The sequence below is a fragment of the Miniopterus schreibersii genome (genome assembly GCF_964146895.1).
Source record: "Miniopterus schreibersii genome assembly, chromosome: 4".
Taxonomy (NCBI): Eukaryota; Metazoa; Chordata; class Mammalia; order Chiroptera; family Miniopteridae; genus Miniopterus; species Miniopterus schreibersii.
In genome coordinates, this window is record NC_138105.1 from 11,339,807 (window position 1) to 11,359,207 (window position 19,401).

The 19,401-nt window shown below is 46.1% G+C and overlaps 1 protein-coding gene across 2 annotated transcripts in view; it reads left to right on the top strand.

Moving 5' to 3' along the window:
* The window catches only part of INSR (insulin receptor), a 148,746-nt gene that overhangs the window by 70,417 nt on the left and 58,928 nt on the right, over positions 1-19,401 (top strand). For both annotated transcript variants that reach the window (XM_081135882.1, XM_081135881.1), the window contains exon 3: positions 15,845-16,166. In XM_081135882.1, the coding sequence (XP_080992008.1) occupies positions 15,845-16,166 (322 nt within the window). The remainder of the gene's footprint in view (positions 1-15,844; positions 16,167-19,401) is intronic.

The window sequence follows — 19,401 nt, forward strand, 5'->3', positions numbered from 1 at the left end:
GCCAAGGTACTATTACTGTTCCCATGCATACATGGGGAAACTGAGGCACAGAGAGTAGAGTCATGTGATTAGGAAGTGGTCTGCCTGACTCCATAATTCTTTGCCCTCCACACTTGGGTGATTTGAACTGTGTATCCCAGGGAGAGCCTCGAGAGAACAGACTTGGACAGTGTAGAATTTCTCTGAGCCCATCCATCATACTGTCCCTGTCTCAGTCCTGGACACTGAAGGACTGGGATGTGTGGCCAACTGTCCCTGTGTCTCTCAGCTTCATTGCATGGCAAAGATGGAGAGGGAAGCTGGGGACTAAGACAGGCAGAGGCTTCAGCCAGAAGATGGCATATGGCTCTCTGGCTGTTCATTGCAAGAAAGAAACACTTTAGTTTTACAGAATTACCTTCTGAGGAAACGAACAGCCCAGGCTTGTCACAGCCCCTTGTGAATTTACTTGGAGTATTAGCACAGTTTGTACTAAATGTTCTTGATTTGTAACTAACTGTTCTTATGCTGGTGAACTGATGTCTGTCTCCCCAGCTGGTGGTAGAACAGTCTGCTTTTACCAGCTTGTGCCCAGAGCTTAGAATGGTGCCTGCTGTTCACAGGATCTCAGATCTGTTCACTGAGGGCACTAGCACGAAGATGGTGATGGGACTGGTGACAGAATGTATTTTGCTGCCTAGGAAACTTTTTCATTAAACGAAGAGTTTGTAGTCAGGGAGCCTGTCTGTAAAGGTCAAAGGGGTTTCTAGGGCATCTCCATGGTGCAGAAAACAATCCACCTGTGAGTAAATATTGGCCAGAGAGCGAGGGCGTGGACATTGTTGATTCTGGTGAGGAAACACAATTCCTCTGTGGCCCTAGTATGTATGTAAAAGAGGCTTTTTACCAGTAAGCTTTCTCCCCATCAGTTGGCTTACTCTGGGTGTTGAAATGCTATCTTTTAAGATGCTACCAGCATCCAGTCTGATGGGGAAGCATTTGCCAGCTTTATTTCCTTCATGCATTTCCCCTGAGTGTGTGCTGGGGCTGGGCAGCTTCTAGAGAGGTGGAGCCAGGAGGTGCCAGGGCACTCGCTGCCTGTTTGCTCTGGTAGATGGAGGGCGCAGAGTGGGTCCCAAGAGCCAGTGAAGTCAGGATCCAGCGGCCAAGGGGCAAACGCATTCCTTTCTCTAGTCAAAATAAACACAGGCAGGAAATGGGTTTTCCCCCAAATCCGAGAACTCCATCTTTTCAGGGTAGAATAGCAGTGTCTGAGTTGTACACATGGGAATGTCCTAAGAATAGCCACGAGGCTATGGAGATGACACATGAAGTTCTCGTCTCTTCCAGATGAAAAGTGAAGCAGCCAGACCGGCTTTAGGAACAAAACTCAACAAGGAAATAAGCCGAAAGCTCTCTCCCTTTGGTCACATGGAATCTGAAATCGGTGTGTTTTCATTGACATGCAATTCTGTTTCATGGTGTCTTTGCAGAAATTTGATACATTCTGCTGTTGACTCTTGTCCTTTATAAGTTGAGGAAATTTTCTCCATTCCTGTTTTTTGCATAAGTTCTGTTAGTTTGTGGGTGTAGCAGCTCCTGGGAAACTGGCTTCTGTCAAGCTGTGCACATTGAAAACCACCACGTACTTGTTATTAAAAAGCCATTGCCATTGGTCATGTGAGGGGACCTTTTTATAGCTGAGATTATCCCCAGGGAAACTCTCCTCGAAATTCAGACCTTCCACAGCAACAGGTTTCAACTCTTGACATTCCCCATCCCTACTTTGTTGTTCCCATGGAGGCTGCTCTCTCTCTCTCCCCCACGAGAAAATGGTTATACCTAATTCCAAAAATGGCACAGAAAACTTAAACCTGTGGTTAAACATGCACACAGAAAGAATGCAAATAATTCAAGGCAAAAGGAGGCATTATTAGGGAGAAAAGAAGAGCAGTTTTGCATTGTGTGAAGGGACAATTCTTAATGCAGGTCAGCTCTACTATAGAACCAAACTTTAGAGAGCAAACTGTAGGGAAAAACAAGGAAAATTGAGAAACCTGGGGTGGGGGGGCGGCGGTGGTGGGGGAACTCAAACACAGCCTTGATCACGTAGATAAACCTCAATGAGGCAACAGGAGTTTGAGTAATAAGGTTGTTAATAAGATTGTGGTAATAGGTACGGATGGAGCTTTGTACTCTGCAAACAATACGCATTTTAAAGTGCTTTTGGAATATTTAGAAAACTAATCATCTGTTAAATCTCAAAAAACAAACCCCAAACCCCAAAACCAGCCCCCAACCCCAACCCAGTACATTCCAAAAAGCAGACATTGCAATGGCCCTAATCTCTGTCTGCAAGTGAATATAACTGGAAATTAGTTCTTAAAAGCTTAACCAAGCAAGCATGCAAGACAAACTCCTACCATGTGATAATTAAAAACAAAACATAACTCTTAACTTTGGTCGAGGAGGATTTCAAAACTGCAAATGTAGTGGAGATATGGTTGCAGAGACAAGTGAGAGCGTTAAATGATTATATAGATAAATGACAAACCAGACAATGACTAATGAAACATAGCTGTACAGGAAGAAGGAAATAACCAATTAATAGGGCCTAATTAGAAAACAAACAAAAACAAAAACAAACAAACAAAAATGCCCAGCCGGGCGTGGCTCAGCGGTTGAGCCTCCACCTAGGATCCAGGTGATCAGGGTTCGATTCCTGGTCAGGGCACATGCCCAGGTTGCGGGCTGCAGCTGATCAATGACTCTCTCATCATTGATGTTTCTCTCTCTCTCTCTCCCTCTTCTTTCCTCTCTCTGAAGTCAATAAAGATACATTAAAACAAAACAAAACAAAACAAAAACAAACTGACATATTCAAGAGCTGAATTTTTTAGAGCTTCAGTGTCCAATAAGGTAGCCACTATCCACAGGAAAATTCAGTTTCTCAGTCACATTACCCAGATTTCTATCACTCGGTGGCTACATGTGGTTAGTGATACTGAATTGGACAGCACAAATAGAGAGCTTTTTCTGTGAGTTCAGAAAGTTTATTTCACTGTGCTGTTTTAGCAGGAAGAATCTATATAATAACTAAGAAAAAGGGAGAATGGGGGGTGGTGGTGGTGGTGAGAAAACATACTGGATATAAAGTTAAGAATGAAAATGGAGATGTAACTTAAAATCCATAAAAAATTGATGAAGACAGCTCTGATAATAAATCACTTGGAAATATTATTAAAATAATTTCATTTACTGGTTTAAGTACTTACTTTATTTAATCATTTCCTTTTGCAAGAAATTAAGGCTCTGAATTTGCCCCCCAAACAGCTATGCCTGCATCTCATAAGTTGTACTGTTTTGCCATTATTAATTTCTAAATAGCCTGCACAATTTAAATTGGCCCAAGAAGCAGAAAATCTGAGTAGGCTGAAATGCAACAACTTTTAAAAAGTTATTGCTATACAAAAGAAAACAGCCTCAAAATACAAAGGAACCCCACAGTCTGGGAAAACATATTTGCCAAGGATGAATCTGATAAGGGGCTAATTTCCAAAGTGTACAAAGAACTCATAGCACTCAGCAAGAGGAAGACAAACAACCCAATTAAGAAATGGGCAAAGGACTTAAATAGACACTTCTCCAAAGAGGACATATGGATGGCCAAGAGACACATGAGAAAATGCTCGACGTCGCTAATCATCAGAGAGATGCAAATTAAAACCACAATGAGGTATCACCTCACACCTGTCAGAATGGCTCCATCAACAAGTCAACAAACAACAAGTGCTGGCGAGGGTGTGGAGAAAGGGGCACCTAGTACACTGCTGGTGGGAATGCAGACTGGGGCAGCCACTATGGAAAACAGTGGGGAGGTTCCTCAAAAAATTAGAAATGGAGCTGCCATTTGACCCAGTGAGTCCACTCCTAGGAATGTATCCTAAGAATCCTGAAACACCAATCAGAAAGAATATATGCACCGCTATGTTCATAGCAGCGCAGTTTACAATAGCTGAGATCTGGAAACAGCCCAAGTGCCCATCAGTAGATGAGCGGATAAAAAAGCTGTGGGACACTCACACCATGGAATACTACGCAGCTGTAAAGAAGAAGGATCCCTTACCCTTTGGGACAGCATGGAGGGACCTGGAGAATATTATGCTAAGTGAAATAAGCCAGGCAGCGAAAGACAAATATCACATGATCTCGCTTATACGTGGAATCTAAAGAACTTAATAAACTGATGAACAGAATAGATTCAATGACATGGAAGCATAGATGAGACTGACGAATGTCAGAGGGATGGAGGAGGGCGGGTGGGTGGAGGGGGGGAGAGTAACTAAAGAATTTATGTGCATATATGTACAACCCAAGGACATGGACAGTGGTGGGGAGAGGGACTAGGGAGGGGGAAGCAACGGGGTGGAATGGGTCATTGGGGAGAAAAAGGGACATCTGTAATATTAAAAAAAAAAAAAGAAAACAAAAAAGAACATATATGCATAACCCCCCCCCCCCCAAAAGTTATTGCTGTAGTTAATTGCCTAAAAGGTATGTGTATTATGTACACAAATGAGTAAAAACTTAAAAAATGTCCACAACCAACAAACAGGGATCCATACACCTTAGCAAGAGTGTTTTGCAGGAGGGGACTGGAATGTTCTGAGGCATTACTTAGCAACCACAACAGCAACCAATTGTGTGCAGAAGCCCTGACACCCTGGACTCCACACCTCCTACCCAGATTCTCCAAGTTTGAGCCTATTCCCCCCTGTTCCCTGTGCCCTTGCCATCCCCAGCCCTCCACCAGAGGACCAGAAATTGGCCCCAAATGTGGATCTGGTGGTATATTTTTTGGTTGGTTCTTCCTGTGGTGCAGAGTCGGAGCCCCTCTGGTCCCTAACCTCTGTCTGGCCTGGCCTCTCACACCTCTTTCCCTGTACTTTGCTCTTCTTCAACTCTGGACTGTTTAGAGCTCGCTGCAGGCAGCCCTGGTGATTCACCCATTTGCATGGACTGTCCCTCTCCTGCTGGGATAAAGCCAGTCACCTGGGCCAGGGTAGGAACCAGGGGAATCAAACCCCCAGGCGAACTCCCTGATGCCACAGCCAGTCCCAGTCTCCCGGGAGACCTGGGCTCCAGTTGTGGCGCTGCTGCGCCCTTGCTGATCTGCCGTTAGCAAAACAGCCCTTCCGTCCTCCGTTTTCCCATCAGCGATGGAGATAGTTATTTGAATAGTAGGGTTAATAAGGCATATTAACCGATATGGGTTGAACATTGTATTCTGCAAATGGAATTCGCATTGCAGTGTATTCATGGGGGAGGGGGAGGTGTCAGAGATACTGTTCATTTGCTGCCTCTTTACTGGCATTGCAAACACACGGGCAACGCACAGCTTGCCATCTTCGAGTGCACGGGAAACACTGGCTGCGGGACAGCCGAGAAAAGTACCCTGTAAGTTTCCCTAGGAATATAATTCCTGAGTGTGGCCCTTGGTGTGCTGGGTAGAAACACGGGGGTGTAGGCGACCAGCGTGCACTATCCCGGAGTGCGGGCCCGAGTTTGGGCGAGCATGCTCTGTGACACTGGCGAGCCAGCGTCCCTTCTCTGGGCCCCTCCGGGGTGAGGCCCGCCGCCGGGGCGCCCCTCGCCGTCTCCCAGATGGTCACCCATCTCCCTCGGGCCACAGCTCCGCGTGCGCGGCCCAACCCCCCCGGCGGCTGCTGCTCCTTTAACTGCTCCCAAAGCGCCTCCTTCGCTGGCCGCCCCGCAGGGTCTGCGCCCCCCAGAGTCACTCCCGGGCACCTGGCTCCGCGAGCCGAGCGACTGTCACAACCGCGGCGCCGGTTGGGCAAGCGGAGCGCCGCGCGCCCGGGGCGGGGCCAGCCCCGGAGGACGCCCGCCCATTGGCTGAGCGCGAGGGCGGTGCTGCGGCCGCAGATACGGCCCGGCCCGGATCCCGCCGGCGGAGCGGAGTGCGCGCGGGGGGCGCGGAGGCCACGCCGCTGGCTCGGGGCGAGCGCTCGGCCGCCGCCCACTCCGTGAGCGCACTCGCGGGGTTGCCGGGATCTGACCAATCCTGAGCTGCCGCAGTGGGGAGGCCCCCGGGCAACCCACCCCCTTCCTGGCCTCTGCACCCCTATTTCTTCAAAGGGCTCGGTTGCTCAAGTCGGATCGCCCCTAGGAAGCAGCGCTTCTCTGGCTGGCTTGGGGCCCCGAGGATCCGCGCTCCTGCGCTGCCCCTTGGGGATCCAGCCTCGAAAGGGCACCTGTGGGCACCCAGCCATGGGAAGGTCGCCGGCCCGCCCCCACCCCACCTTCAAGTTATTCCCTAGATCCCAGTGGGAGCAGTTTCTCTGCGAGGCGCCGCGGGGGCCCTGGGCTTGGGGACCCCAGCGTCAGGCCTCGGTGCCCAGGCTGCTGTGGGGGAGAAACTAGGAACGGAAACAAAGTAAATGAAGTTTGTAAAACTCACACTTTGCAGGAGAGCCCTGGAGCCCTGTGGCCAGTGTGTCTGCAGGCCCGCACGCAACCGTTCCGTTTGGAAATTTCTGGAAAGCTGTAATTTTTGGAATAATAAATCTTGAGTTTATTCTTTTAAACTCCAGCCTTTGGAAAGGAATGTGACAAAATGATATTAACATTATCATTTGTGCTATGGGAACATTAATCGTGGTTTGTTTTTTGGTTTTGTTTTGTTTTTACCACACAGCTTAAGAAAAACTAAATTGACTGAACTTTAAAAGGCAAAGGGAAAAAAGGGACTGTATTTCTTCAGGCACTGAGTTTGTCTCTCCTGCAATTCCTGTTGTCCATGATCAATAATATTTTTTCCTGGTCTAGGTTCCAGTCTAGGATTACACTTGGTATTTAGTTGCCTTGACTGTTGGTTTTGTAATAAGGCAAAAATCATCTGAAGAGATCCTGTGTGAAAGCTCTCGTCGGTGCCTGTCAGCTATTCTCACACAATCACTGCTGGAATATTTGTGGGTAGAATGGTATAATTGATCAGTCACATTTATTATCTAGCAGAGGTTTTTAGAAAACGTATTTTCAAATATATGTCAGTTGTAAAAGGGTATTAAAAGGGTAATACACATACATCATAAAAAATCAAAATCAAATCGTGCTTTTCTTGGGCAGTCCTTGGGCACATTTCTGTGGCCCTTCCTGAGGGACATATATCCCATTTGTGTTTTTCTTCCCCCCAACCCCTTTTAAGATATAATTTACATGCAGCTTAATTTACCCTTTTTGGTGTAAAGCTCTGAGAGTTTTGACTGTATAGTCATGTAACCACCACCATAGTCAAGATGTGGTTCCACCATCCTCCGCAATTCCCCTGTGCCCTTAGTTCTAGCCCCTGGTGACCACTGATGTGTCCACTGTCCGTATAGTTTTGCCTTTCCCGGGATGTTATATAAATGGATTCATACAGCCCGTAGTTTGACAGACCGCCCAGTATAATGCACTTGAAATTCACCCACATCGCTGTGTGCATATCAGCGCTTCATTCTTTTTTTTTATTGCTCAGTAGTGCTCTTTGTGGAGATACAGCGATTGTCCATCCTCCAGCGAGGGACACTTGGGTTGTTTCCAGTTTTCGATGATATGAATGTAGCCACTGTAAACACTCCTGTACGAGTCTTTGTGTGAACATATGCTTTGGTTTTCATTTCACCTGGGTAAACCTGCAGGTTGTGTGGTAAGGATAGGAAGTATATGCTTAACTTTATAAGAAACTACCAAACTGTTTTTTAAACTAGCTTCCCGTTTTGCATTCTCACTATGTACGTCTCTTTCCTTTTCCCAAAAATGAGTGTTGTTCTTAGGCCTGCTGTGCACTCGCTTGTTTTTCCTTAATGCTGTCCTGGAAACAGCTCTGGCCCCAGGATGTGTAGAGCCTCCACCTTTTTTTACAGCTGTGTACTGTGCCACCTCCTTGATCTACAGTCATTTATTGACACATCTCCTGCTGTGGACCTTTAGATTGTTTCCGGTCTTTTGCTGTTATAAACCCAGCTGGCTGATGTCCTGCTGGGTGAAGAATATCCTTGCCCAGGAGTCTATGTGCACACATGCTGTCTTGTCTGCAGCTTAATTCCTCAAAGTAGGGATATTGGGTCACACTGCACTTGCCTCCTTTGCTTTGAAGTACCTCTCTCCTTTTTTGAAGCCTCTTTTTTTATATTTTTTATTGTTGATAGTATTACAGATGTCCCCCATTCCCCCACCCTTCTGCCCCCCCCTCCACTCAGCCCCTGCCCCACCCGAGGCCTTCACCACACGATTGTTTGTGTCCATGGGCTATGCATATATGTATATAAGTTCTTTGGTTAATCTCTTCCCGTCTCCCCATTTTCCTCCCCTCCGAGATCTGTCAGTCTGTTCCCATGTATCCATGCCTCTGGACCTATTTTGTTTGTCAGTTTATTATGTTCGTTAGATTCCACATATAAGTGGGTTCATGTGATATTCGTATTTCTCTGACTGGCTTATTTCACTCAGCATAATACTCTCCAGGTCCCTCCATGCTGTCCCAAAGGGTAAGAGATCCTTCTTTTTTACAGCTGCATAGGATTCCATGGTATAAATATCCCACAGCTGCTTTATCCACTCATCTAGTGAAGGACTGTTTCTAGATCTTAGCTATTGTAAATTGCGCTGCTATGAACATAGGGGTGCATATATTCTTTTGACTGGTGTTTCAGAATTCTTAGGATGTATTCCTGGAAGTGGGATCACTGGGTAAAATGGCAGTTCCATTTTAACTTTTTTGAGTAAATTCCATACTGTTCCATAGTGGCTGTATAATCTGCATTCCCACCAGCAGTGTACTAGCATTCCCTTTTCTCCACACCCTCGCCTGCACTTGTTTGTTGATTTGTTGATGGCAGCCATTCTGGAGGTGTGAGGTGATATCTCATTGTGGTTTTAATTTGCATCTCTCTGATGATTAGTGACATTGAACATTTTTTCATGTCTGTTAGCCATCTGTATGTCCTCTATGGAGAAGTGTCTATTTAGGTCCTATGCCCATTTTTCCATTGGGTTGTCTTCTGTTTGTTGAGTTGTATGGGTTCTTTATATATTGTGGAAATTAACCCCTTATCAGATGTATCATTGACAAAATATGTCCTCCCATACAGTGGGTTTCATTTTGATGCTATACAGAAGCTTTTTAGTTTGATGTAGTCCTGTTTGTTTATATTTTCCTTTGTTTCTCTTGCCCTTGGAGATGCACTGGTGAAAATGCTACGTGAGATGTCTGAGGTTTTGCTGCCTATATTTTCTTCTAGGATTTTTATGTTTTTGTGATTTACATTTAAATTTCTTATCCAGTTTGAGTTTCTTCTTGTGTATGGTATAAGTTGGTGGTCTAGTTTCATTTTTTTGCATGTGCCTGTCCAATTTTCCCAACACCATTTATTTAAGAGACTGTCTTTACTCTATTGTATGTTCTTGCCTCCTTTGTCAAATATTAAGCGACCATAATGTTGTGGGTCAGTTTCTGGGGTCTCTGTTCTGTTCCACTAATCTATATGCCTGCTCTTGTGCCAGTAGTAGGCTGTTTTGATTAGAGTGGCTTTGTAGTATAGTTTGATATCCAGTATTGTGATCCCTACAACTTTATCTTCTTTCTCAAGATTGCTGTGGCTATTTGGGGTCTTTTTAAGTTTCATATAAGTTTTTGGAATATTTGTTCTAGATCAGTGAAATATGCCATTGGTATTTTAGTCGACATTGGGTAATATGGACATTTTAATGATGTTAATTATTCCAATCCATGAACATGATATATGCTTCTACTTGTTTGCATCACTCTTGATTTGTTTTTTCAATGTCTTGTAGTTTTCTGAGTACAGGTCTTTTATCTCCTTGGTTAAGTTTATTCCAAGGTATCTTATTTTTTTGTTGTAATGGTAAATGGGGTTGTTTTTTTAGTTTCTCTTTCTAAGAGTTCTTTATTGGTGTATAAAAATGCTATCGATTTGTGGATGTTGACTTTGTATCCTGCTACTTGGCTGAATTCATTAAATCTAGTAGTTTTTTGGTGGAGTCTTTAGGATTTTCTATGTATACAATATCATGTCATCTGAGAATAATGACAGTTTTACTTCCTCCTTTCCAATTTGGATACCATTTATTTTTTCTTCTTGTCTGATCGCTGTGGCTAGTACTTCTAGTACTATAACCTTAAGAGTAGTGAAAGTGGACACCCCTGTCTTGTACGTAAGGGAAACACTTTTGGTTTTTGCCTATTGAGTATGATGTTGGCAGTAGGTCTGTCATATATGGCCTTATTATGTTGAGGTATGATCCCGCTATATCTGCTTTGCTGAGAGTTTGGCATTTCTGTAGATCACCTCTTTAGAGACAGCATCGTTGGGCGGGGGCATTACACTTAATTCAGAGGGTCCAGCCAGAGTGTTCTGACACAGCAACCTCCTGCCCACTCCACCAGTTTATTTAGAGGTCAGTTTTCAATCTTCTCAGGAAGGTGTAGTGAAAAAGCCACTTGAGGTGAAAGTTTCAGGAAGGTAATGGCTGGGTCTGCTAGTGGATATGGAGGCCAGGGGCTTTTGTAAACTTTAGGGGTAAATTGAGAAGAAAATGGGGCCAGCAGCCCAAGACAGCTTGGGGGGCAGCAGGGGTGGGGGACTGGATGGGTGGACTGACAGGAACCTGTGTGTTTGGAGTGGAAGGGCTGGTGCGTGCTGTCTCTGGGGAAGTCTGGGTATATCTTCACTACACACACAGCACGCACCTGGCCTTGGAAGGTTGACAGTTCCAGGATTGCTTGGCATTTTCTTGAAAAGGCCGTTGCTATCCTGTTTGGCAGAAACAGCACCAGGGTGGTGGACCTCTGAGACTGCAGTGCGGGGACTTATTTGGTATCTGGAGGAACAAGGTTAGGGGCATGGAGCTAGGAAATCAGCCCTGTCTTCCATTGGCACTTCTTTTCATCTTGCACATGTGATTTTCTTAATCCCTTCTGGGTGAGGGGGCGCGTAATGAGAGGCCACCCTGAGTGGCATTTCTATTAAATAAGATAAAGTACTTGGAAACACAGTGGGAGAGGCACACGGAGTTAGCTTATGGTTTTCAAAGTTTAACTTTCTTCAGAAGTTAAAAACAGAACTCAGCCAAAACCCCCCAAAATGGGAAAGAACACCTGTCATTTTTTTAACTCTTTAGTGAGGGGCCAGTAAGATGGTGAAGCCAAAGCATTGCAGTCACTGAAATTGGATTGTGAAGTTAGAGACAGGCTGCTTAATGTCCTATGGGCAATAAAACTGCCCTTTGGGGGAGGTTATCTCTTCTGTCAGGTAAAATGATTTGCGGCAGATCCATCTGTAAGTTGGCATCTGGCTTCCTGGAGTCTAGGTCCTAATAGAAACAGTAAATCAACCACAGGTACGTCTGACTGGGTAAAGGGTTGGCAACTGCTTTTGTAAATAAAGTTTTATTGGACACTGTGGACGTTGGGCTGCATTCACACCACAGCCGCAGAGGGGACTAGTTGCGACCAAGACCGTATGGCCTGAATATTTGCTTAGTGATGATCCTCTGCAGAAAAAGTCTGCCAGCTCCTGTGCTGGAGAGTGAAGTCATTCTCAGGTGGGCCTTTTAGTCAGGGCCGCAGCATGACATGTGAGAGTCCTGTGGTCAGCCTTCAGCCTATTTGCTGGTGTTGCATCATTTTCTTAGCATTGTCTGGTCCGGAAGGCTTATGTATTAAGAACGTTTTCATTAGGTCTTTGCTGATGCCTCCTCTGAATTTAAGAACTGACCCTCAGATGTCCCCCAGCTCAGGAAATAGGCCCTTCCTGCTGTCACATATGACCTCCCAGAGGCTGGGGGCTTTGTGGGTCCTAGATCATTGTTGTCTGCCCTGTATATATTGCTTCCTGCCATTGAGCTTCAGCCCTTGTGTCCTTGCAGACAGAGCATTAACAATGATGATGATAGTAGCAATACTACCCAGAGTGGCTAAGGGATATCATACTACAGCGTGCCTGTCAAAGAATCCAGTGCTTACCCATCTCATCCCATTTAGTTACAAGAAGGAGGCAGGGACTTGCTGTTATCACCCCCATTTTATAGACAAGAAAACCAAGGCTGCTGTTGGTTCTTTAAAGAAACCTTCATGGTGTTCCTGAGTGGCAGCAGGCGCTATGTCACTAAAGCTAAATTCTCATCGCCCTTCCCTCTGGGCCGCATGGGCCCTGGGGTTGGCTTTGCCCTTCTTTGGACCCAGGAATATCAGATGCAAGAGCCCAAAGAGTGAGGCTCCAGGTTGGGCCCCGTTCCACCTCAGCTGAGCCAGTCTTCTTGCCTCTGTGAAATGGACATCATATTATTTATCCCCTCCCTGCTGGGGTCTTTGTTAGAATAAAGTAAAGAGCTTATGGGTGGTACGTGAACCCTAAAAACACTGCACAGAACGTTGGTGGGTTAACGCCCATTCTGCTCCTGTTACAGCTTCTTAGTTCTTTCTTGATCCATGGAGAAAATCAGAATATGCACATGTGCATAGGTGCTCCGAATTTTGCATGTGGTTTTGTGGAGCTCCTGCAACTGGGAGTTCTTGCAGGAAGTTTTGAGCCATCGGCTCAAAAGTGGGAACTTGGAACTGTTCAGAGTCCTTCCTTTTGCCTCCTCTTTCTAATTGAACATGTGTCTACTGAGTTCCTGCTGGGTGGAAGGAGGCGCCAGGACAGTGAATGATTCAGACATGGCCCTGCTCCCTAAGCTTCCCTCTAGTCACTCAACAAGATAATTTTCGAGAGTGGTAAGTGCTATACGAAAAATGTCACAAGATAATGTACTAGATCATGGTTTGAGAAGGAGGGAGTGACTTCCAGTGGGGAGGCCAAAGAAGGTCTTTCTAAGGTGCTGAGCCCTGAAGGGTGACAAGGAGCCCGTCGTGGGAGGCTATAAGGGGTCGGGTGCTCTAGCCAGAACAGCACATGCCAAGGTCCTGAGGTAGGACTGAGCCTGGGTATGTGAAGGGCAGGAAGGAGGCGAGGGTGGCTGCTGCCTTGGCTGGGAGGACGCAGAGAGGCCGGCAGGCACAAAGACCACATGAGACTTCTTTGCCTTGGCATGGAGTTTATTTCTATTCTCTAAGCCTTTGCTGTCCAATGCAAGAGCCGGTGGCCATAAAAATTAAAATTGAAATACAAGTTCAAGTTTGGTTTCTCAGTAGAAATTGGAACCTGTGTGTACTCTTGGCAGGAATGTAAAATGGTACAGCCACTGTGGAAAACAGCATGGCGGTTCCTCAAAAATTTAAAAGTGGAATTACTGTATGATTAAACAATTCTGCTTTTGGGTATATACATAAAAGAATTGAAAGCAGTCTCAAAGAGATATTTGCACAGCACGTTCACAGTAGCATTACTGACAACGGCCAAAGGTGGAAGCAACCCCAGCATCCCATGGGTGGATGGTGGATAAACACAGCGTGGTCCGTCTACACAATGGGATATTACTCAGCCGTAAAAGGAAGGAAATTTGAACAGACACATGATCCTTGAGGTCGTTATGCTCAGTGAAATACAGCAGTCACAGAAGGACAGATAGGGTATGATTCCACTCACAGAAGTCCTTAGAGCAGTCGGATCCATAGAGACAGAAAGTAGATGGTGGGAGCCAGGGGCCAGGGGAGGGGGTGGGGAGCTGGTGTTTGATGGGGACAGAGTTTCAGGTGGGAAGATGACAAAGTCCTGGAGACGGGTGGGGGGGTGGTTACACGATAATTTGAAAGTCCTTAATGCCACTGAACTGTATTCTTAAAAATAGTTAAGATGACAAATTTTATGCTATGTATATTTTGCTACAATTTAAAAAAATGTGGTTTCTCGTGGCATGAACCACAGTCAACAGCCACAGGGGAGATGTGGCTAGGGTACCACGTTAGACAGCACACGGATTGGGAACATTTCCGTTGTCGCAGAAAGTTCCATCAGACAGTGCTTCTGCAGAGGACACTCTGTTCCCTGGGTTCAGTTGGTGGGGTCCACTAGGGCCGTTTCCTGCAGAATCAAAAAGCTTGAGGGTTTGGAGTGGATAACACTCTTTAGCGTCCAAGTCGCGTTTCAAGCCCTGCAGGGAGCAAGTGGAGAGAGCACCTCTGAGGACAGGCTCTGCTTGGCTGAGGTCTGTCCAGCCACAGGGAAGCCATTTGTCCATGACAATCTAGGAAGGGAGGGCTGGGCCTGGAGGCCCAGGCCAGATGCCAAGGGACTGAAGTCAAGGGATAATTAGGAAGCAGTGAGTAGTGAGACATGGGGAGAAAGGAGATGTGTAACAAGGTGCTGGAGGAAGCCAGGAAAGAGTCCAGCCTTCCGTGGCCAAGTTCGTTTGAACTGAACAAGAAACTTTCTCCAGCCCCCAAACCCATGCACAGCATCTGCCCCCATCTGCAGGGCCTTCTCTTTCCTGCCCATCCATTAGCTCCTTCCGGTCGCAGCAGCAATGTCACCTCTCCTCACCTCTAGCACGGTGCCTGTCACATATCCAGTTGCACATTTGTGTGTTTGAATAATACGCCTTCTTCATGAGACTGTGTGCTCCTGAAGGCAGGAGGCCTGTGGCCCTGGCTGCAGGACCTAGGGCAGTGCAAGCACATGTCTGTTGGAGCAGTGTGTGACTGTTGGACAATTTGCTTAACCTTCTGTGCCTCCGTTTTCCCATTTGTAAGATGGAGAAAATGGAGACAATAATGTATCTGTTTATTTATAATTTATCTGTTTGCCAGTACTGCAGCTGTATGTGGAGCTGGCTTGCTGGAGCCGATTGTTTAATTTTCAGGAAATTTGCAAACTAGTTGTTCACAAGCTGTTATTAAAATTTAAATAATAAACTTACAATTAAACAAATTATGTTAAAAACAAAGGTAATAAATACCAGTGACATCACTATAGTTTTCTATAAGTAGTCCCTTCTCTACAGTTTCTCTTTCTATATTTTCAGTGACCTGTGGTCTGAAAATATTATGGAAAATTCCAGAATTAAGCGGTTCATAAGTTTTAAATTGTGTGCCATTCTGGGTAGTATGAAATCTCTTGCCGTCCCACTCAGTCCCTCCCGAGATGTGACTCATCCCCTTGCCCAGGGTCTGCACCATGTGTACGCTCCCTGCCCATTAGTCATTTAGTAGCCAGCTTGATGATCAGGTTGACTGTCCTGGTATTGCAGTGCTTATGCTCAAGTGACCCTTATTTTACTTCATAATGCCACATTCACATAACTTTTATTACAGTCTATTGTTATAATTATTCTATTTTATTAGTTATTGTTGTTAATCTCTTACTGTGCCTACTTTATAAATTAAACTTTATCACAGGTATGTGTGTATAGGAAAAAACATTGTATCTATAGAGTGGGGTACTATTCAAGACGTAGGCATCCACTGGCAGTCTTGGAATGAATCCCCCACAGATAAGGGGGGTGCTGTATTTATGCCTTGAGCTTATTTGCTGCTATTCTGTCTATATGGTGGAAATACTATTTATGCTGTGGTACCATATATCCCTCACCAGCTCCATGTTCGGTAACTTTAGGTTGGTGGTATTTACACCGTGGAAATTGGCAGATGCTATAGGTTAGATCCTCTTTTACCCCCTCTTTGAAGTGGTTGTTAAATATTTACAGCACGCCACCGGTTTGGGGGCTTAAACAGTTCATACTTTGGTTTGTGGTTTTGTGCCTGGGGCCTAGCACGTGCTGTAGAGGTGAGGCTGTTATTGTTATTTTTCTTTTGTTTGGCTTGCACGCCCTGAGCCAGCACTGCTGTTTGTGCATACAGGAGCTGGGCAAGCCACTGACCGGCTGTTTTTCTTTCTCTCTCTAGTCTGCCCGACCAGCTGTAAGTCGCACGGCTGCACTGCTGAAGGCCTCTGCTGCCACAGCGAGTGCCTGGGCAACTGCTCGGAGCCCAACGACCCCACCAAGTGCGCGGCCTGCCGCCACTTCTACCTGGACGGTCGGTGCGTGGAGACCTGCCCGCCCCCGTACTATCACTTCCAGGACTGGCGCTGTGTGAACTTCAGCTTCTGCCAGGACCTGCACAACAGATGCAAGAACTCGCGGAGGCCGGGCTGCCACCAGTATGTCATTCACAACAACAAGTGCATTCCTGAGTGTCCCTCTGGATACACGATGAATTCCAGCAAGTGAGTCCTGGGGGTCGGTTCTGGGGCTGGGAGCAGCAAAGAGGGGAAGGAGCGTGAGGTTGGTGACGGTAGTGTCACCTGTTAAAATATAATGAACAAAATAAACTGATGAAGAAAATGGACCGGACGCATAGACACATGGAACAGAGTGGCTGGTGCCCAGGGGGAGGGGGTGGTGACGGGATCAGCTAAAGAACATACACGCATGACCCCAGGGACACGGACGACAGTGTGGTGAAGGCCAAGGGAGGGGCAGGCCCGGTGGGTGGAGGTGGGCAAAGGGGGGGGAAGGAGGACACCTGCAATAATGTCAACATTAAAATTTTAATAAAAAACACACTAAAAAAACCTCTATAAAAAGCCAGAATCCGTTGCCATGAGTGAGGGAGCCGTGGTGGGCAGGGGAGATGCTTGGGTAGCTTGGATGCCGTTTCTGCCTCCCGTTCTGGTCCTGGCCTTTGCAGCAGGAGCTGACAGACCTTCTGCAAAGGGCTAGAGGGGAAGTGTTTTTGTATTTTTGGCATCTTGCACGTGATTTTTAAAGCTTTCTGTGCTTAGCTTTGGGGATAGAAAGCACAGAGACAGAAGGCCTTGGCTTCCCATGGAATCCTCCACCTTTACGGGACTGTCCCCACTCATGTGACTTCCTAGCTTTTACACCCAAAACAGAGCTCAGGCTTTTTCATGTTCCTTCCGATCCGGGGCTGTAACCAAGTTTAAAAAATCTGTTTCCTGGTTTTCGTGTTGTGGGTTTGGGGAAAAAAACCCTTCACAAACAACATAAAAACAAATCAGAAACAGACGCACGAGGGGCCTTGAGCTGACCTGCTTACGTAAAAAATCCTCCTCTTCAGACTTGAGAATTAGCCAAATGAGAGTGTTCTGGTGGGAAATTTTGTTTCCCGGGCAGGGAGGGTGTGAAAAACAACCTTTATTTCAGTTCTATGAGCCTCTCTTGAGTGTTTGTGAAACCTGCAAGTACAACATGTTTTATTAGTTTTTGACAGAAACCTGTCATGTGACTTTGTTGACCAAAAATAGGCAACTATGAGTCACTTTGCATGCCAGACAGAGCTATATTTTCTTTTTCGGGGCCAGTTTATCAGCAAGGTTGGGAAAGTGACCATACTCCTATTGATTCGTTTTTGTTTTGTTTTTTTATTAACATCTTATGGTAAGATGTTTGTTTAAAAGACATTGGCTTTAAATGAAAGGTATTCTCTCCTCACCATAACTAAGACCCAAGGAGCACAGCAACCTCCCTTGCTGTCCTCCTGCTGATGTGGTGGCCCCTGGATCCCGAGCCTCAGGAACTGGACAGTATGTCCTGCGATGCTTTGACCTTCGCTGAGGGAAAGGGCAAAGCGAGTGATGCAAGTTACGACGCATTATGGCACAATTTTACTCCGAAGGTGTTGAAAAAATTAATGTTTTTCCTTCTGAGGCTTTTATTTTATTTTATGAAAGACGTTAGTCCTGTCACATTTTCTAATGTGGTTTGATATCAAATAGGACCAGATATGCTTTCTTCCATTCTTGTGGCTTTTCCAGAAATAGTTCCTGGTGTTTTCAGAGCAGAGGTCGGGGGCACACGAGGAACCATGTGGTCACAGAGACGCCTGGTGGGGGTAGTGTGTGCTCGTCACCGAGATGGGGAGGACTCAGTATTTGGAGTGAATGTTAAGCGTGTCCCTGTCCCCTCCCTCTAGAATGCTCTGCCTCTTGATCGTTGCATGGCTGGCTTCTTGTTATCCAGGTTACAGCGTGCAAGTCACTTCCTCCGAGAGTCCTTCCCTGTCTGACCACTTTGTCTGAATTACCTGTCCAGCTGCTTTTAACTCAGTTTTAACTTTTCATGGCTTATACCACTAGCCGATATTGTAATTGTCAATTTGTTAATTTTCCCCAAGTCTACCGTATGCTTTACAAAGGGTGTCAGTTAGCTCCTGCTGCATGATAGAACAGCCCAGAATGTAGTGACCTAATACTCATGTCTGGTTTCTGATGGTTGATGGGTGGTTTGTCTGGCAGGGGCAGGGTAGGCCCTGACTGATTGCATAAGATAGCTGCTCATATTTAGATGGTTTCTCATTCTGGCAGCCAGGAAGGACTTGCTCCAATGTGCTCCTACTTTTCAGCCTCTGCTGACATCACATTTGCTAATGTCCCATCAGCCAGAGCAGTTAATTTGGCTAAGCCCAGCTTCGCTGGATGAGGCCATAGACCCTGCTTCCTGCTGGGAAGGCTGAACAGAACGGGTGGTCATTTGTAATGTCCCACAGGGAAGTTCTGTTCACGCTTGTGTGCTGGTGACTTAGAGCAAGCATTGGCAATGGGCCAGAATGTAAATATTTTTATTCTGAAGGCCATGTGGTCTCTGCTGCAGCTACTCTAAGCTGATGGCGTGAGGACAGCCACGGAGAATCCATAAACCAATGGGTGTGGTGTTTATAATGTTATTTAAAAAACAGGTGGCTAGCTGGATTTGCATGTGGTCCGTAGTTTGTGGATCTTTAGCTTAGAGCGTCACCTGTCACATAATACGTGCTCAGTGAATAGTTGTAGAACTAACAAAAGGACCCAAACCTTTGGTCACAATTCTGCCTCCACTCCAGGTGTTCAGACACCAGTGGGTTCACTGCAGTACAATTTGACACTAACCACCTGGAATTAGGATCGAACTACAGGTTAAAGACTGTTCTCCACAAGACTGCCCTCACTTCAGAGACCAGCCACATTTTGGCCACCCATACATCTGATCAACTGGCTATAGATATGGGGGTTCCCACAAACCCTTTGGGTCAGTAATTTGCTATAACAACTCACAGAATTAAAACAAAGCTGTAATGCTTTGGGGGTCCTGAGCCTACTGATGGTAGCCCTCTAGTTTAGGAATGCCTGCTGCACTCACATTACTTGCAGCGAGCTCCATAGACATTCCCCCCACCAGAGCCCTGTTTATGGCTTGGCTGGCTCTCATGGTTCCTATTGTGATCACAGAACAGACTTCAAAATGAAACCATCAGGGAACTTCGAGGGACAGATTTGTTACTCACAGGTCCTGATATGCCCAAGGGCCACAGAGCCAGGTCATGGGGTGGCAGAGGGGGGGAGACCTGGCGCTCTGCCTATAATAGGGTCTGAGGGCAGGGCATCTAAGTTTCCTGGGTTGTCTCTTTATTGTCGAATTTAAAGCATAAGAGCAGGAATTAGGGTCCAGGAAGGGGGAAGCAGG